The sequence below is a fragment of the Mytilus edulis genome, chromosome 6 (assembly GCF_963676685.1).
Source record: "Mytilus edulis chromosome 6, xbMytEdul2.2, whole genome shotgun sequence".
NCBI lineage: Eukaryota > Metazoa > Mollusca > Bivalvia > Mytilida > Mytilidae > Mytilus > Mytilus edulis.
This window is the reverse complement of record NC_092349.1, coordinates 7,125,841-7,144,846: the sequence shown is the minus strand read 5'-3', so window position 1 is coordinate 7,144,846 and position 19,006 is coordinate 7,125,841. Positions and strand designations below refer to the sequence as shown.

Genomic DNA, 19,006 nt, shown 5'->3' with positions numbered 1-19,006 from the left:
GTTTAAAGGTCTGTCTTTGTTTACATATATGTGTCGTGTTTGTAGAAACAGTATTAAGCAATGAAGAATTTAAATGAGGCTTTTTTAAATAAAAAAAACATATTCTTCTTCTAAATAAAACTGAATTCTGACAGACAGCTTTATTCATTTTTATAGTGACTGCAAAATTTAAAAAGAAAAACGTATTAAGAAAGGTCATTGTGTTTATATATGAGAAAAATATAGACCTAAAAATATTATAATATGTTGTATATATTTGCTGATGTGTCTAAAATATCTTTTGAGATAAAGCTTTACTAATATTAATTTTGTACTAAATGTTATATTAAAGTACCATTTTTGTTGAAATATGTCAATCTTTATATGTGTTGAAGTCAAAGTTATAGCATAAGTGACAGTATTATATTGACCGATTCATTTACCAATAAAATCACCATTAATCTGCAAGTCTAGAATACTACGTTTGTAATGTGTGGGGCCATACACGTGTACTAGTAATGGTTATGATGAATACTCATACATTGGGTCTGTATAGATATATGTTGCATATTGATTAATAATCTTTTAAAGGTCAAGTTTAATTGGAAGCAAAATATAAAAAGCCGTTACTTTTCGAAAAGAGTGTATTCTTCTTTTTTTAAGAACTAATATATTCTGGTAATGCATGTGATTTCTCATTAATGCCAGTGACTGAATTATTGTATCTTAAGTTCTGTTATTATTTTTCATAACATTTATAAATTGTAATTTAAAACCATCGAATCTGTCGTTTGAAAATATATCATTAAATAATACAATTTAACTTGATAAAAAAAATTTTGATTTTTATTTATACTTCTTAGAATTCTTATTTTAATGATCTTTTTTATACAATCCAAACAACATACGCATCAAAACTAGAATTTGTAAGGTCAATGATTAAACACAAGCTTTAGAATTTTAAGGTATCGTCAAAAACAAAATATTGATAGAGAAAAGTACTCACCTTTCACCAATATGCTGGTAGGTTCCGATTCATCAATGATAAAGACACCAAAATCGTTAATATAGTAAGCAATGCACATGTAGTCCTTCTCATCTTCACATTCCAGGTTGTCGAATCTCAAAGTTGCCCTAGTCGATACTTTTGTTATATTTGTCAATGTAACTCTTCCTGATAGATAATCTCCTGATGGAGGAAATATTCCCTCTTTGTCAGCTCGAAATATTGCAACAGGTTCATTCTTTAGAAAAATTCCATTTTTGTTTCTTGCAATGATGGCTACATTTAGTAAAATTTGATTTATATCTTTTGTAAAAGTGCATGTTAAATGAGTGTCATTTTTGCCAACAAGTCCAATGATGTTTTGATTAATGGTAATGTTCACAGCCTCTATATCTGTAATAAAGACTTACACATGTTAATCATTTTACCTGCAATGAAGCTTTCTAGTTAGTATAGATGAAAAAGTGAATCGGTAACTCGTATTCATCATTCAAAGAAATGTTTTGACTTAATTTAAATCATGTCTTTAAACTAATATTACTTTTGGAAATGTGTCTCTAGTTGTGTGGCTAAGTTTAATTTATACGCTTAAAATATTTTTACGTACGTACCTGTTATTGACCTTTAAAACCAGATAATGTCACAAATTAGTAAATGACAAGAACAATTGGTCTTTTTGTTCTACTACTGAGTTGTTAAACTCAAATGTATTTATAAATGCTACAATGAGCATTTCAAAATATCAAATCGTTTTTTTTTCAGCTATAAATGGTTTTAGTGTATAGCCATAAGCCGACAACTTATCACATATATATATAGTTATCAAAAGTACCAGGATTATAATTTTATACGCCAGACGCGCGTTTCGTCTACATAAGACTCATCAGTGACGCTCAGATCAAAATAGTGAAAAAGCCAAACAAATACAAAGTTGAAGAGTAATATTGGTATTGACAGCAGCTTACAATCTGCGGCAATAGAATAGTTAAATAAATATTATTAAATTCGCAATAATCTCCAAATCTTTCGGTACCAAATTAACTGCAGCAAAAAGGGCATACTACTTCAGAATGTCTGAGGTCAATTTTGTCAAAGAAAGTTCGACCTTTATAGAGATGTTACTTTGTTAACTATTATAAAGTTAACGCGAAGTTGCACTATTCGGTTCCTTATATCTCTAACTATTATTAATTATAAGTCCTAACCAAAATCATGCAAAACTAGAAATTGGATTTGTCGTACGAATTTCAATGACAAAAAAGGCATGAGATTCAGACTACATTTTTTTAGTGACTTTAGTCAGATATGATCTCGTTGAAAATCCAAATTCTAAAATTTATTTCACCAAAGATGAAATAAACTTATTAAAAGTAGTGTCTACATACAGCAATCCCACAATCAATTTATAATTGGATAAATATGTAGTCCTACAAACAATGGAAAACATAAACTGTGATATAATATGGTACAGACAAATTAGAAAAAAGACAATTTTTGAATCGAGAAAATGAATCATTTAAAGCATCAAAACAAACTAGAATTAAGGAAGTTTTTTATCTGAAATGTCGGTACAAACTCATTTATTTCCTATGCTGATGTTATGTAGTTTAATTTTTGTGTATTCTTATTCAATTGAACATCCGTTATATAGAAGTGATTCTGTCATAATATATATCTAAAACTGTTTTCCCTTGCACCCAATATATAGCTTACTAATAAGTTGGGGGTTTTATTTATTTTCAAGACTTTACGTCTAAAATTTAATGCCATATTCACAATGGCAATAAAAGTAGTTTTGCTTACTTTAAAGTTAACAATATATGATAGGGTCTTACTTTGTCTAATCCATTTGTCATTTTTGAACAATAAAATAAAGTTTAAATTAATTAAAGATCCTTAAAAATATGCATATATGGCCTGAAGTGAATCTTGTCTTTTATGAAGGCTTTCTCATCTTTCGAACCTTTTTTTTCAACTTATATGTCTCACTTGTCGTATACACAAGCCTTTATTAGCATAATACCGGATTTTACATATAGAGCAGAAATATCTAACCCTTTAAGAGCATCTGAATTCACATATCAAGTTCTCGGTAGATTTTGTTTGCTTACACTTTAGTTTTCTGCAAATGTGATTGTCTTCGATAAACGGTATGGTTTTTTGTTTATTTGGGTAATGATATTTATTGTCCTCTGGGTAACTTCATGCCTAATTCAAAAGAAACTATTTTGATATAACTAATAATAATTTTAAAAAAACACTTACCGAAATATTTATAAATAATTTGTAACACGCAAATATACAGTACAATCCGTTCTATTCCAAACATTTTTATTGAAACACGGAAGATGAAGTGTGTCAATTGTATTATGTTTTATGGGTTCAATAAAATGAGAACGTATGAGATAAGTATATCGATTTCCTATATGAGTAAAGGAAATTAATGAAAAAAACAATGCTTAAAATGTTATGATAATATTATAATTGAAAACAATAAATAATAATGAAGATTGAATTAACTGTATGAGTTGACATCTATCATAAGAAATCAAATGGTTTCATAATCTCTCACAAAAATATCCAATGGACATTTTCATAACAGTATTTTAAAGACTTACTTTGTGTTGAAACCGAAAAAGGAAGACCATTGTTTTCAAAAGAATACTATAGGAAAACTTTCGCTTTCTTGCCTTACTGTATGTGCATGCAATATTCGTTCATTTTGATTTGCATTTTCTTTTACTAGAATTTTTTCTAGATTTTCCATTCTGGTATTAATATTAATATTACTATTAATATTAATATTAATATTAATATTAATATTAAATATTAATATTAATATTAAAATATATCATCAAACAAATGACCCCATATTGAGTACACCATATCGTTTACAAAGAGAAGACTTTTGGATAAGAGAGTTGGGAACAGCCATTCCCTATGGATGCAATGACAAAATTGATGGTGTAGGTATTTTGTCTAGTCCCAGGTGTACGTAGTACCGTCAATACATTACAATTATTTAATACTTCTGCTCGACGAAATAGAAGTCATGGTCACAGAAAATATATACCACCTGCTGTACACACCGTACCAATTGATAGTCTATTAACGTCTGTTCAAAAACCTTTAGGAATTCATCACATTAGAACTAAATTATACTCCATTCCATTGTCAAAACTTTCTTTACTATTTCAAGATGCCAAAAATACTTCCGTTACTGATTCTCGTTCTGTTTTGTATAGATTAGTTTCAATTATCATGGACATTGCTAACCATAGACTATTCAAACCCGTATCCACTACATCCAACAGTGAGGAAAAACGTTATTTTTTTAAGGTAGAATTCGCCAATAAAGGTTTAGATGCTGTAAATATTAGCAATATTTTCCATCAAAAATCTGTACAAAAAACTATACCTGATTACTTCAAAAATAAAGCTACACCTGTTATTTCTTATACTTACACCAAGTCTATTGCATCCAAGATTTTCAACCACAAGAGAGTTTTAGAGGCTTTTAACCTCAAAGATACAAAATCCAAGCCTCCGGATTGCTCATGTACATCGTCACAATACAATTACAGTCCAGCTGGTCATATCATTACTGGTGACCTTGGCATCGTTACCAATGAACAACTAAGAGAGTTGTTAGCCAAGGGACCAAAATAAAGAATTCCCCAGATCATCAACTGGAAAAAGAATTTCAAGTTACTGATGGATGCAGTTGAGGACTATGCAAGAAAATGGGTAAAGCTCGAACCAGACGAACCAGAACTGGACACTTTGTCTAAATGGATCAAAGCTATTCGATCATGCATTCAGAGGCGCATACATAAACTACGATGTAATATGAGTACTAGAGTTTTTAACCCTTTCAAGAATCCGGAGGTTGTGGATGCTTTATCCTCTTTGCATGACAAATATGTCGTTGTTCCAGCAGATAAAGCCTCCAATAATATTGTCTTCATATGTAAAAACAGAAAAACAATAGTACACACGACACAACATAGAAAACTAAAGAATAAACAACACGAACCCCACCAAAAACTAGGGGTGATCTCAGGTGCTCCGGAAGGGTAAGCAGATCCTGCTCCACATGTGGCACCCGTCGTGTTGCTTATGTGATTACAAATCCGGTAAATAGTCTAATTCGGTAGGTCATATTCATGAAAGGGAAGGGGATTGTAGTTACGACGTAAGGAACATATCCGATATCATTTGTGGAACGGTTATTCCATAACGGTCAACCAACTCGTAATTGTGCACCCCTGCTGGCTGATTTGTTTTTGTACTCGTATGAAGCAGAGTTCATTCAAAACCTTCTAAAAGACAAAAATAAAAAGCACCTTGCGAAATTCTTTAATTTTACTTTCCGATATATTGATGATGTTCTATCATTGAATAACTCATACTTCAGCCAATACTTACATCTCATATATCCCAGTGAACTTGAAATTAAGGATACTACTGATACTAGAAGGACTGCTTCATACCTTGATCTTTTCCTCAATATTGACGAAGATGGACGACTTCACACGAAAATCTATGACAAACGGGACGATTTCAACTTCCCAATTATCAATTTCCCATTTCTCAGCAGTAACATACCATCTGCCCCTTCGTATGGTGTTTACATATCACAATTGATACGTTATTCACGTGCTTGTTTACGCTATACGGACTTCATATACACATGATACAGGAGTGTGCTACTTACGCAGAAACTTCTCCAACAAAGTTATGAGGAGAACAGATTAAAATTGACACTCCGTAAATTTTATGGACACCATCATGAATTGGTGGATCCATACGATGTGTGTTTAACCAAACTAGCTAAGGACATTTTTACCACATGGTAGATTGTGGTTTGTCATTATGTCGTCTAATCTTTTAATTACCAAACGTGACTTATTCCCGATTGTGACTGTTTTGCTGAGTGTGAATTCGCATTACTATAAGACGTGTTACGGTACTTGTCTATCCCAAACTCATGTATTTGGTTTAAATGTTTAATGTTATATTTGTAATTCTCATCGGATTTTGTCAAATGTGTTGACGTCTTTTCTATTATATTTATGTGTTATGGAAACAAAAATTAATCACCGCCGTCATTTATTAGATTTAATTTTGGTCAACATAATCTGTACGATAATTTAAGTTTGAAGTTGGATTCATAACAAATTGCACATATACATATTATAGTTAATTGCTATTAATAAGTATTGCAATATGCATTGTGTTTAAATGCAATATCAATATTTAGTTCTATTTTAATCTTTAATCAATCATAATTCTATCTTACTTTTGAGATATAGTTTTTCATATGTGACGTAATTTTTCTGCTGTTATAGAAATTTCATATGTTCAAATTTTTAATGCCTTTTCACCATCGTATCTGACGTAATTTTCAATGCCTTTTCACCGTCGTATGTGACGTCATTTTCATATTTACTGCGTTGAGGCCTGGACTGAGTCGGGTGTGTCAATTCTGTGTTGGTCATTCATTATGTATTCGTGTTTGTTTTATGTAATGAGTTAATAATAGTTTCATTATGTATATCTGTTATATTCATTTGATACAATTTACTGTTTGCAATAGCATTAATTGTTCTAAATAATTAGGATGTTCTTATCCCAAGCATACAAACTTGGCCGTATTTGACACAACCTTTTTCAACTTTTGATCTTCAGTGCTGTACAACTTTGTACTTTTTTCGCTTTCGATCTTTTATATCTGGGCGTCACTGGTGGGTCTTGTGTGGACGAGGCGCGTTTTTGGCGTATTAAATTTTAAACCTGATGCTTTTTGTTATTCATTAATCATGTGTTTCTTTGTCTAATACGTTTTCCTATTTATTTGTATTGTAGTCCTGTAATATCATGTTGTCATTTCTATGTTATATTTAACATTGCCATTAAAGTGCGAGGTTTGGCATGCCACAAAACCAGGTTCAACCCACCATTTTTTCCTTTAAAAATGTCCTGTACCAAGTCAGGAATATGGCCATTGTTATATTATAGTTCGTTTCTGTGTGTGTTACAATTTAACGTTGCGTCGTTTGTTTTTTCTTATTTTTGAGTGTAAATTGACATTGCGATAAGACGTGTCACGGTACTTGTCTATCCCAAATTCATGTATTTGGTTTTGATGTTATATTTGTTATTCTCGTGGGATTTTGTCTGATGCTTGGTCCGTTTCTGTGTGTGTTAGTTACATTGTAGTGTTGTGTTGTTGTTCTCCTCTTATATTTATGCGTTTCCGTCAGTTTTAGTTTGTTACCCCGATTTTGTTTTTTGTCCATGGATTTATGAGTTTGAACAGCGGTATACTACTGTTGCCTTTATTTAATTGTATTGGTTGTTATAGACATTAAATACTTGTATCTGCACAACAGTTTTTAATGTAAATATGTAATGGTATAAAAAAATAAATGTCGTATTACCATGATTACTACTGCTTCGAGTATTTATATCCAATTATGGTTTATCATTTCACGTAAAACCAGAATGAATTTCCTGTAGAAAAGGTTACAGGTCAGTATTGTACATGCAGTTAGCTTTGGCAACCTGACAATATATGCATTATGACAGAGCAAGTGATAACCCCCCCCCCCCCCCCCCAACTTTTCTCAGTTATTTTGGGGGTGCTGGTGGAAAGGGTATTGATGAGTTTTTAGTTTTACATTTAGAAGTGTGTTGAATTTGTTTTAGTTTTTCTTCTGTCATCTGTTTTGGCTGCGTTTTCTGTTTTTCTACAATTTGTAATTTACATATCTCTTTGTTTAGCATTTTATCCGCAAGATTGTTATGATGACACGTTACCTTCTCAGGACAACACACACATTGATATTCATAGCAATAATGTGTTTCTGGTTTTGGGTCGTGAGTTTTTTAAGTATAACATTTCTTCGGCATCTAAAAAATAGGTTTTTGTAAAATTTTGGTATCACCAGCCCAGTAGTCAACATTTCGGTGTTGACATGAATATCAATAATGTGGTCATTTTTAAAAATTTCCTGTATACAAAACTTTGAATTTTTCAAAAAAAAAATAAGGATTTTCTTATCCCATGCATTGATTACCTTAGACGTATTTGGCACAATTTTTTGGAATTTTAGATCCCCAGTGCTCTTCAACTTTGTACTTGTTTGGCTTTATAAAAATTTTGACGTATTAAATTTTAAACCTGATGTCTTTTGTTATCTATTATTCATGTGTTTCTTTGCCTGATACGTTCTCCTATTTATTTGTATTGAAGTCCTGTATTATTATGTTGTCATGTTAATGTTATATTTAACAATGTCATTAACGTGCGAGGTTTGGCATGCCACAAAACCAGGTTCAACCCACCATTTTTTTCTTTAAAAATGTCTTGTACCAAGTCAGGAAAATGGCCATTGTTATATCATAGTTCGTTTCTGTGTGTAACATTTTTACGTTGTGTTTCCGTTGTGTCGTTTGTTTTCTCCTATATTTGAGTGTGAATTCACATTACTATAAGACGTGTCACGGTATTTTTCTATCCCAAATTCATGTAATTGGTTTTGATGTTATATTGGTTATTCTCATCGGATTTTGTCTAATGCTTAGTCCATGGCTGTGTGTGTTACATTTTAATGTTGTGTCGTTGTTCTCCTCTTATATTTGATGCGTTTCTCTCGGTTTTAGTTTGTTGCCCCGATTTTGTTTTTTGTCCATAGATTTACGAGTTTTGAACAGCGGTATACTACTGTTGCCTTTATTTACCTTAGACGTATTTGGCACAATTTTTTGGAACTTTGACTTCCCAATGCTCTTCAACTTTGTCCTGGTTTGGCTTTATAAACATTTTTATATGAGCGTCACTGATGAGTCTTATGTAGACAAAACGCGCCTTTGGCATACTAAATTATATACCTGGTACCTTTGATAACTATTCAATCACTTTTCAGATTTTGCGTGGTCAATAATGTGTATTCAATCAGAATGTGAACATGCTTCTTTTCAATTTTTGAAAACTGAAGAGAACTTCATCAAAAAGTACAAAATATTTAAATCTGTATCCGAATAAGGCTGAGATCAGTAAAATAAACGTAACTTAAACATATCCGTAGTCTATAATCGGTCATCATGTCGGTTCGTTTTGATTTTGGTATTGTACTTATCACACGGGGAAAATCAGCATTGACGTCACTAGGCTAATACCAGCGTACACAATTAGTGCAGAATATGTGTTTTCTCCTCATCAAAATGAAAAAAAAAATACTTTTAATAACTAGTCAAAAGACGAGACGGTTCTTGGTGATGATATGTCACAGGTTAAATAAAGTCTTAACCCCTTGATGAGTCAAATATATGCAATGATTACGTTTATAAATAACTATCCGGTTTAACAATGTCAATCGGTGTTTATTTCACTGAAAGACATTTCGTTTGTAAATCATTTACTGTTAATGCTCTATCATGCTAATCAAATGAACTTCTTTGTGATAAAAACAAATGGTGTCTGAAATAATCCAAACTTGTATGAATTCCTACCAAATCCATCTGTTTAATCTTTGAAGTCACAAATCTACTTCTTGAAACATCAATCAGGCTTTTACTACAGAAAATGTAAAAACGGTTTATGACAATGTAAGTATTCCTACAGAGAAATACACAAATTACCAATACAATATAATATTATGACAATAATCATTAAAGGTACCAGGCTTATAATTTAATACGCCAGACGAGTGTTTCGCTACATAAGACTCATCAGTGACGCTCGTAAAGTGTTTGTTTGTTTCAAACCAATATTGAATAAATCACGAATTAAGTTTTCAGCTACAATTCAGAATTGTAAAGTTAAGTTTGGAATAAAATGTCGGTTGTAGTATATTTTTATATAAATGCATGCGTAGATTTAATGTTTGTAAACCATTCTATGTTTTGATTATTTTAGCAACAACTTTTAGTAATTAATAGAGTTAAAATTGTATGCTTAAGAAGGTTTTTTCATTCTTTTCTTTTCTTTTTTTTTTTTCGCTTTCAGAAATTATAAAGATTGTACTGCTGAATAAGGAATAGTTGCTCTTTTGGGACTGTCTATCAGTGTTTGACAATTTGCATCGGTTTTTGTAACGTACATTTTTGTACTTATATAGACGAAAAACAGACCTTTGTTGAAAAAAAGAGGTCTAAATATAATAAAGAAAGTCTCAAACTCAAGACTAAGGCTCAAAATATGTGACACAGATAAAAGTATGACAAACAAAGACAAGGAAAAGAGACAAACAACACTCTGCAAAACACTACATAAAATTGAATGTTCAGTAGAACAGACTCGATCAAATTTCTTGATCGCTTTTGAATTGTTAGCATATGTCAAATTGCGTGTCAATATTACTTCAGTGTTTAGTCTCTTTCATATTTCTAAAAGTTAGCCTAAAAAATGATCCCCAATTCTATGAGAAAAAAATATAATGTGGTCAAGCAGTTGACAAAATAATGTTCTAATTCCTGATTTTTTTTAAATAAAATGTATAAAGGTGATAATTTCAGAACAAAGGAAATTTGGGTGAAAAACTATATAATTTTCTAACTAAGAAAGTTAAAAAGAAGATAAATGGTCGGTTCGTCAATATTTCTTTTTCTTCAATATATGAACAAAAATAGTATTCTGAATAATGCTTAAATTAAAGAAAAGCTGATAACGACGTTTATATTTCAAAAAAAAGGCAGGCAATATATATAAGAAATATTAAATCGAATCAAAAGGTAAAATGCCTATCAACTCCCCAATGCACGTTTAATCCTATAAATGAAAAGTGCCCGTGTCACAAAAAAAATATCGAATATGCAGCAAATCATGAAGAAAATCATTCAACTTATGTCATCAATTTTGGACAGTAAGCTGCCAAATTGGATCATATAGTGACACGTGTTTAATCCTGATCAACACCATCACAAATGGCGAACGTCATTATGAAACGTCAAACACTCCAATGAAAGTACAGATTGACATAAACAATTAATTTTCCCATAGGCGACAATGATAGCCTTTTTTGAAATACAGAGAGAAACCTTGCTAGAATTACGGAAAAATCATTCGGACAGTATCTTGTGGTCCAATACAATACAATATTCTGGTGTATTGTAACCTACACGGAAAAGAGATATCTGACTTCAGACGTGCACCACAATGTATGGCATCTGCTTATAGTTGGAGACAGTGTTGGTTTGGTTTTTCAATGTGCTGTGTCGTTTTGTTAAATACTGACATAAATCTTATATCTTTCTCATAAATATCTAGTTTATATTATAATGGTCTGATGAAGGCCGTATAATAAACTGTAGATAAACGTTATTGTCTTTTTGGTAATCGTGCGCTTTAAAACCAGTCTTTTTATAAATCAAATTAGATGCAAAACCCATAAATGATTTTTTTCTTTTGAAAAAAAAAAGATTTGTAATACCTCTGTTATATATGCATACTGTGTGTAGTTTATATGTTGCATGCCAATAGTTGTTATGACTTTTGTAAACACAAATTTTTATATATTTGTGATAAACATCTAATAGGAGATGAATACCATTATAATCATTTTAGTATGTTTCAAATATTTTGATATAAGACAAAACTATATAAACCAATTTATTAAAAAAACACACCTTATTTTATATTGTCTGTTCAAAACATCATAAAACTAAACAATCTACCTTAATTTAAGATTCATTTTTCATGATGTAATGCTCAAACTTAATTATAAATATTGTTTTTTGCCATTCTCCTCTGATGATTCAATGATATAAACTTGTGTGTTATTAAAACAGATATATGTTGATCATAACTGATACTATGATATCTTTATATGTTAAATAAACTCATCATAGATACCAGGATTTTAGTTTAGCCAAATCCAGCTACGGTAATCTATTCCGGAGGTAAATTATATAAGCTGTACTGACTTTGAATTCACTTGATTAAATTTTAAATACATTTGGTAAATACATTGGTATTATAGATACATTGGTAGTAAATTTGAACACATTGATATTAGTTAAATAACACAGGCTTATAATTTTGTACGCCAGACAATCGTTTCGTCTTAACAAAATACTCATCAACCTTTCGTCTAAACAAAATACTCATCAACGTTTGGTCTAAATAAAATACTCATCAACGTTTCGTCTTAACAAAATACTCATCAACGTTTCGTCTAAACAAAATACTCATCAACGTTTGGTCTAAAATATACTCATCAGTTGTTTTAAGTCAATACAGTTAGAAGACCAAAGAAATGATTAAAATCAAATGAAAGAACAATAAAAATATTCAAAAGATAAATAGGCACTTTGATTCAAGCACTAGGAAGACATTGATGTAAAAAGTAAATCCTTACTTTATTATAATAAAAATTGTATCTTTATAAGTCCTAACAAATAAAAGGATCCCTCTACGTAAAGTAAAATTATTACATTAGTATATTTTGTAATAAGTCTATTAACATTTGCAAAACGCAATGCGTAAAAAACACCTTATTTTATACATTTATACAATCATTGTCTGTTCAAAACATCATAAAAACTAAACAATCAACCTTTATTTAACTAATAAAATTCATTATTCAGGATATAATAATCAAACTTAATTATTGGTATTGTTTGTTGCCATTCCCCTCTAATGATTCAATGATTCAAACTTGTTTGTTAATAAAACAGATTGGAGTATCACTGATACTATGATATCTGTATATGATAAATAAATTCATCATAGATACCAGTATTGAAGTTTAGTCAAATTCAGCTAAGGTAATCTATTCCTGAGGTAAATTATATAAGCTGTACTGACTTTGGATTAACTTGATTAGTGTGTAAATATATCTGGTGAATACAATTTGGTAGTAATATTGAACACATTGGTAAAAAAAAAATTGCACACATTGATATTGGTAAAATAACACAGGCTTATAATTTTGTACGCCAGACATGCGTTTCGTCTTAACAAAATACTCATAAACGTTTCGTCTAAAATATACTCATCAGTGGTTTGAAGTCAATACAGTAGGAAGACCAAAGAAATGATTAATATCAAATGAAAAAAATAATAAAAAATTCAAAAGATAAATAGGCACTTTGATTCAAGCACGAGGGAGAAATTGATTAAAAACGTAAAACATTACATGATAATAACAAAAATTGTATCTCTATAAGTCTTAACAAATAACAGTATCCCTCTACGTAAAGTAAAGTTATTACATTAGTATATTTTGTAAAAAGTATATTTACATTTGCAAAACGAAATGCGTAAAAAACACCTGATTTTATACATTTATACAATCATTGTCTGTTCATAACATCATAAAACTAAACAATCTACCTTAATTTAACTAATAAGATTCATTTTTCATGATGTAATGCTCAAACTTAATTATAAATATTGTTTTTTTGCCATTCTCCTCTGATGATTCAATGATATAAACTTGTGTGTTATTAAAACAGATCTATGTTGATCATAACTGATACTATGATATCTTTATATGTTAAATAAACTCATCATAGATACCAGGATTTTAGTTTAGCCAAATCCAGCTACGGTAATCTATTCCGGAGGTAAATTATATAAGCTGTACTGACTTTGAATTCACTTGATTAAATTTTAAATACATTTGGTAAATACATTGGTATTATAGATACATTGGTAGTAAATTTGAACACATTGATATTAGTTAAATAACACAGGCTTATAATTTTGTACGCCAGACAATCGTTTTGTCTTAACAAAATACTCATCAACGTTTCGTCTTAAATATACTCATCAGTTGTTTTAAGTCAATACAGTTAGAAAACCAAAGAAATGATTAAAATCAAATGAAAGAACAATAAAAATATTCAAAAGATAAATAGGCACTTTGATTCAAGCACTAGGAAGACATTGATGTAAAAAGTAAATCCTTACTTTATTATAACAAAAATTGCATCTTTATAAGCCCTAACAAATAAAAGGATCCCTCTACGTAAAGTAAAATTATTACATTAGTATATTTTGTAATAAGTCTATTTACATTTGCAAAACGCATTGCGTAAAAAACACCTTATTTTATACATTTATACAATCATTGTCTGTTCATAACATCATAAAACTAAACAATCTACCTTAATTTAACTAATAAGATTCATTTTTCATGATGTAATGCTCAAACTTAATTATAAATATTGTTTTTTGCCATTCCCCTCTGATGATTCAATGATATAAACTTGTGTGTTATTAAAACAGATATATGTTGATCATAACTGATACTATGATATCTTTATATGTTAAATAAACTCATCATAGATACCAGGATTTTAGTTTAGCCAAATCCAGCTAAGGTAATCTATTCCAGAGGTAAATTATATAAGCTGTACTGACTTTGAATTAACTTGATTAGTGTGTAAATATATCTGGTGAATACAAGTTGGTAGTAATATTGAACACATTGGTAAAAAACAATTGCACACATTGATATTGGTAAAATAACACAGGCTTATAATTTTGTACGCCAGACATGCGTTTCGTCTTACCAAATACTCATAAACGTTTCGTCTAAAATATACTCATCAGTGGTTTGAAGTCAATACAGTAGGAAGACCAAAGAAATGATTAATATCAAATGAAAAAAATAATAAAAAATTCAAAAGATAAATAGGCACTTTGATTCAAGCACGAGGGAGAAATTGATTAAAAACGTAAAACATTACATGATAATAACAAACATTGTATCTCTATAAGTCTTAACAAATAACAGTATCCCTCTACGTAAAGTAAAGTTATTACATTAGTATATTTTGTAAAAAGTATATTTACATTTGCAAAACGAAATGCGTAAAAAACACCTTGTTTTATACATTTATACAATCATTATCTGTTCATAACATCATAAAACTAAACAATCTACCTTTATTTAACTAATAAGATTCATTATGCATGATGTAATGCTCTAACTTAATTATTATAATCATTTGTTACCTTTCTCCTCTGATGATTCAATGATTCAAACTTGTTAGTAATTTAAACAGATACATGATGATTATCACTGATACTATTATATCTTTATATGGTAAATAAACTCATCATAGATACCAGGATTGAAGTGTAGCCCAATACAGCTAAGGTAATCTATTCCGGAGGTAGATTATATAAGCTCTACTGACTTTGAATTCACTTTATAAATTTTTCGTTTCGTCTAAAATATACTCATCAGTGGTCTAAAGTCAATACAGTTGGAAGACCAAAGAAAGGATTAATATTAAATGAAAGAACAATAAAAAAAAATCGAAATATAAATAGGCACCTTGATACAAGCAGGAGGAAGATATTGAGGAAGACATTGATTTAAGAAGTTAATAATTACATGATAATAACAAAATTGTATCTCTATAAGTCTTAACAAACAACAATCTCCCTCTACGTAAAGTAAAGTTATAACATTAGTATATTTTGTAGGAAGTTAATATATATTTGCAAAACGAAATGCGTAATCCTTAATCACTGTAAAATAAATCCTTTGATATTGTTAACAAAAGTCCAAAAGTTACTGCATCTCTCCATTTATGTTGTTTCCATTTATATGCATCGTTCCAGCAGCTCCTACAAATGCAGTTTTTATAATTTCTAGTTATCATTTCATTTTCATTTTTGAGTTAGAAAAGACGTTTAACTTTTTATTTTCGATTACTTTTTGTTTTTGTTAAAATTATAAGTGCATGCCAGTGTGCAAGATTTCTACATTCTCTGGTAGATTCGTTTACATAAATTTAGTTAAAATGTTTATTAAATAGGGTAAAACTGAAGCTATTCTTTTTTTCATATCATGATTTCAAAGTGGTGAAATTGAAATCATCTCTTAGCAAAATTTACGGGCGCCATTACGAGTTGGTTGACCGTTAAAATATCTGTTTTCAATGTTATGTTTGTGTACTTTTGTTTATCTGTTTGTCTTTTTCTTTTTTAGCCTCGGTTTCGCCCATTTATTTTCGACTTACGAGGTTGAATGACCCTTTGGTATCTTTCTGCTCTCTTCTAATGTATTAAAGGTTACAACTGGTAAAATTGAAATTAGTACTCCGAACGCTTAACGGACATTATCATTGTTTAGTTGATCGTTGTTGAATACATTTATCACCGATGACTGCGGATATATTTCATTTGTCGTAAAAATTGGTTACTGTTTGGTGCACCCTACGTTCTACGTGTTTGTAAAATTGATATTTACATATATGTGCTCCCTAGTACCTTTGCAAACGTGTGGTATGAGATGGAATAAAACGCAAGATTAGATTATCAATCGGAAGTTATATCAATTATTACTTTCGCGGCCAAACAAACAATCCGGCTTCAAAATGAAACACCGCTAATTCTCTGCTTTAGAAATATGTTATAAAAAGGCTTTTTTACTTTAAGATAAAAATGAATATAGATATACGAAGATGTGGTATGATTTCCAATGAGACAACTCTCCATCCAAGTCACAATTTATAAAATGAAACCATCATGAGTCAAAGTACGGTCTTCGAAACGGAGCCTTGGTTCACACCGAACAACAAGCTATATAGGGTCCCAAACATTACTAGTGTAAACTATACAAATGGGAAAACCAACGACCTAATCTATATAAAAAATGAAAACGAGAAATTCTTATTGACGACAACAACAAACGTCAACGTTTGAATATCAGATTCCTGACTAAGGACAGGTGCAAACAATTGCAGCAGATTTTAACGTTTTAATGGCACCAAACCAACACCCTTATCTGAAACAATAGTATGTTAGATGTATAATGATCACCTTTTTTTAATAATGTTGTGCATTTTATGCGGTTCCATTAGCCAACCATATTTTGAAGTTTCCTTCTAGTTATGTGTCGTGTATAGCTTTTGTATGGTGGCTGATTTTCATTTGATAATCATTTTTTTTTTTAATTATTCTGTAATTTTATAATCTATTTCAACTGCATTTGTTTTTCAACTGTTATGAGCGTGTACTTGCTGTATTGCAAGATATTTTTGAAGCTTTCTTATTCGGTTTTAACCTCGAACTTTATTGTATAGTAACAGTAAATCTTACCATTATAGGAAAATAATATGTATTGCCTGAAGAGAAATAAATATAGTTAAGCCTATTTTAACTAACCAATCATCTGCTGCCAAGTCGTATAATTCAAACATGAAACTGATCTGCATAAATGCCGTCTCCGTTATGATCTACCGTATCAGGATGTTCTAACGTTCGTTCTTTGGACATTTCATAATTCATGTTTGTCTCATTAAAAACTTCGGAATAAACTGCATCTTGATTTGAAACCCTGAAAGAATGAAAATAAAAAGAAAATAATGCATTTTCATTATAGAACAATATATATGTTATTCGTTTTTAATTGCCGTGTCTACACAACATACAAAAACATTATTAGCAGCAATGTGCTACTAGCACACGTAATGTTTATGAGGACAACAACAGAAACTAGTATTTATACATGAGTATAAAGGTAACTGTCACAAAATGATATGTGTCTCAACTCACAAGTGAGATGTTGTCGCACAGTAATATCATTAGCTACCAGAATAGTCGTATAATCTGTAAAATTACTGATTCTGTCATATTCCCTATTGAACCCTTCCGATTGGGTGTGGTTTCGCAGGACAATACATGCATTTATATAACCTTGTCGACTCATGCAGTCTAGATCCTTTTGAAAATCTTACGATTTCATTTTTGTTTGCACCCTTGGAGTTTATGAAATTGTTCTTCATTTTTATAATTTAGCTTTTATTAAATCTGAATTGTAATACATAAAGGCATTGTGTTTGTTGTGTACAAACATTGAAATATTTGATACATAGCATGATAGTTACACTAAATTATATATTATATACAAATCTGTTTGAGTTCTTTTTTTAATAGATAATCATACCCTTTATTTCCATTTTTCTCACGATCTTTTCCCAATTTACTGGTTACAGTCTCTACTTGCTGTGTATCACATGGAACGGCATATATGTTGTCCAAAAACTTTGGCAAGTTTGAACTGGTATAGCAATTGTTCTCTAATACTTTCTCACTTTAGAATCAATGTCTTAATATCATTATAACGTTACATGAAAAGATTTAAATTTTACACGAATTACATACTATTTGAAGACTAAAATAATTGTCAATGTGTGATGCAAAAATAAGAAATACTTCAAAAACATAACATCCTTTATTAGCATATATATATAAATTTATAAACGTGTCAATATTTTTCCATTCTTATAATTCTAAATTTGAATACTGAACTAAATTAAAACTGAAATGAAAACTTAATAAAAGATATAAAGAAGTTCCTTGTCTGCAAACAATATTCACTCAAATCCAAGCAGTTTAATTGCGTGCAGCTCTGTGATTTACGTCAGCATATGATAACAACATTGAACAACGTTAAAAGTTTTACAAGAATTATGACGTATCTTGTCATTCAACCTCTGTTTATATTGTTTTGAAAAAAAAAGAAAAACAAGGTTTTGTCAAAACGAAAGAGTGGTGAACATCCATTCATCTAAGTAGGCAAAATAGAAGCGAAAGATAGCAAAGTGACGTTTCAACTCATACGTCGAAATAAACAACGCTGTGGCAAAAATAGTAAAGGACCAATATATGCAACAGACAAACAATAGTACACAAAACACAAATAGAAAACTAAAGACTGAACAACACGAATAGTGTGCTTCTTATTTATTTATTGACGTTGTATACCGCTGTTCAATAGACATAATTTAATTAAACAAAACCGTATCCAGTATACAACTGTACAACATACACACTGAACTAAAACTGCAAACAGACTGTAGATACCAACTGCCATATTCCTGACTAGAAACAGTACATTTTTTGAAAGAATAAATAAGGTTGGAAGAACCTGGTGTTATGGGTAGCCAAATCTCTCGTTTATAAGGCAATGTTGAAAATATGGCCAAACATGCCAGGAATACAGTAGAAACAAATGCAAAAATGAAGATATCACCTGGCCGGCAGTAAGATTT

At 30.3% G+C, this 19,006-nt stretch overlaps 1 protein-coding gene across 1 annotated transcript in view; it reads right to left on the bottom strand.

Annotated features, from left to right (window-relative positions):
• LOC139529038 (immunoglobulin superfamily member 11-like) overlaps positions 1 to 2,755 on the bottom strand; it is a 238,474-nt gene extending 235,719 nt beyond the window's left edge. Inside the window, exons 1-2 of the mRNA XM_071325273.1 lie at positions 2,737 to 2,755; positions 986 to 1,378 (exon numbers count right to left, since the gene is read on the bottom strand). Of these exons, the coding sequence (XP_071181374.1) occupies positions 986 to 1,378; positions 2,737 to 2,755 (412 nt within the window). The remainder of the gene's footprint in view (positions 1 to 985; positions 1,379 to 2,736) is intronic.
• Between the last annotated feature and the right edge of the window lie 16,251 nt (positions 2,756 to 19,006).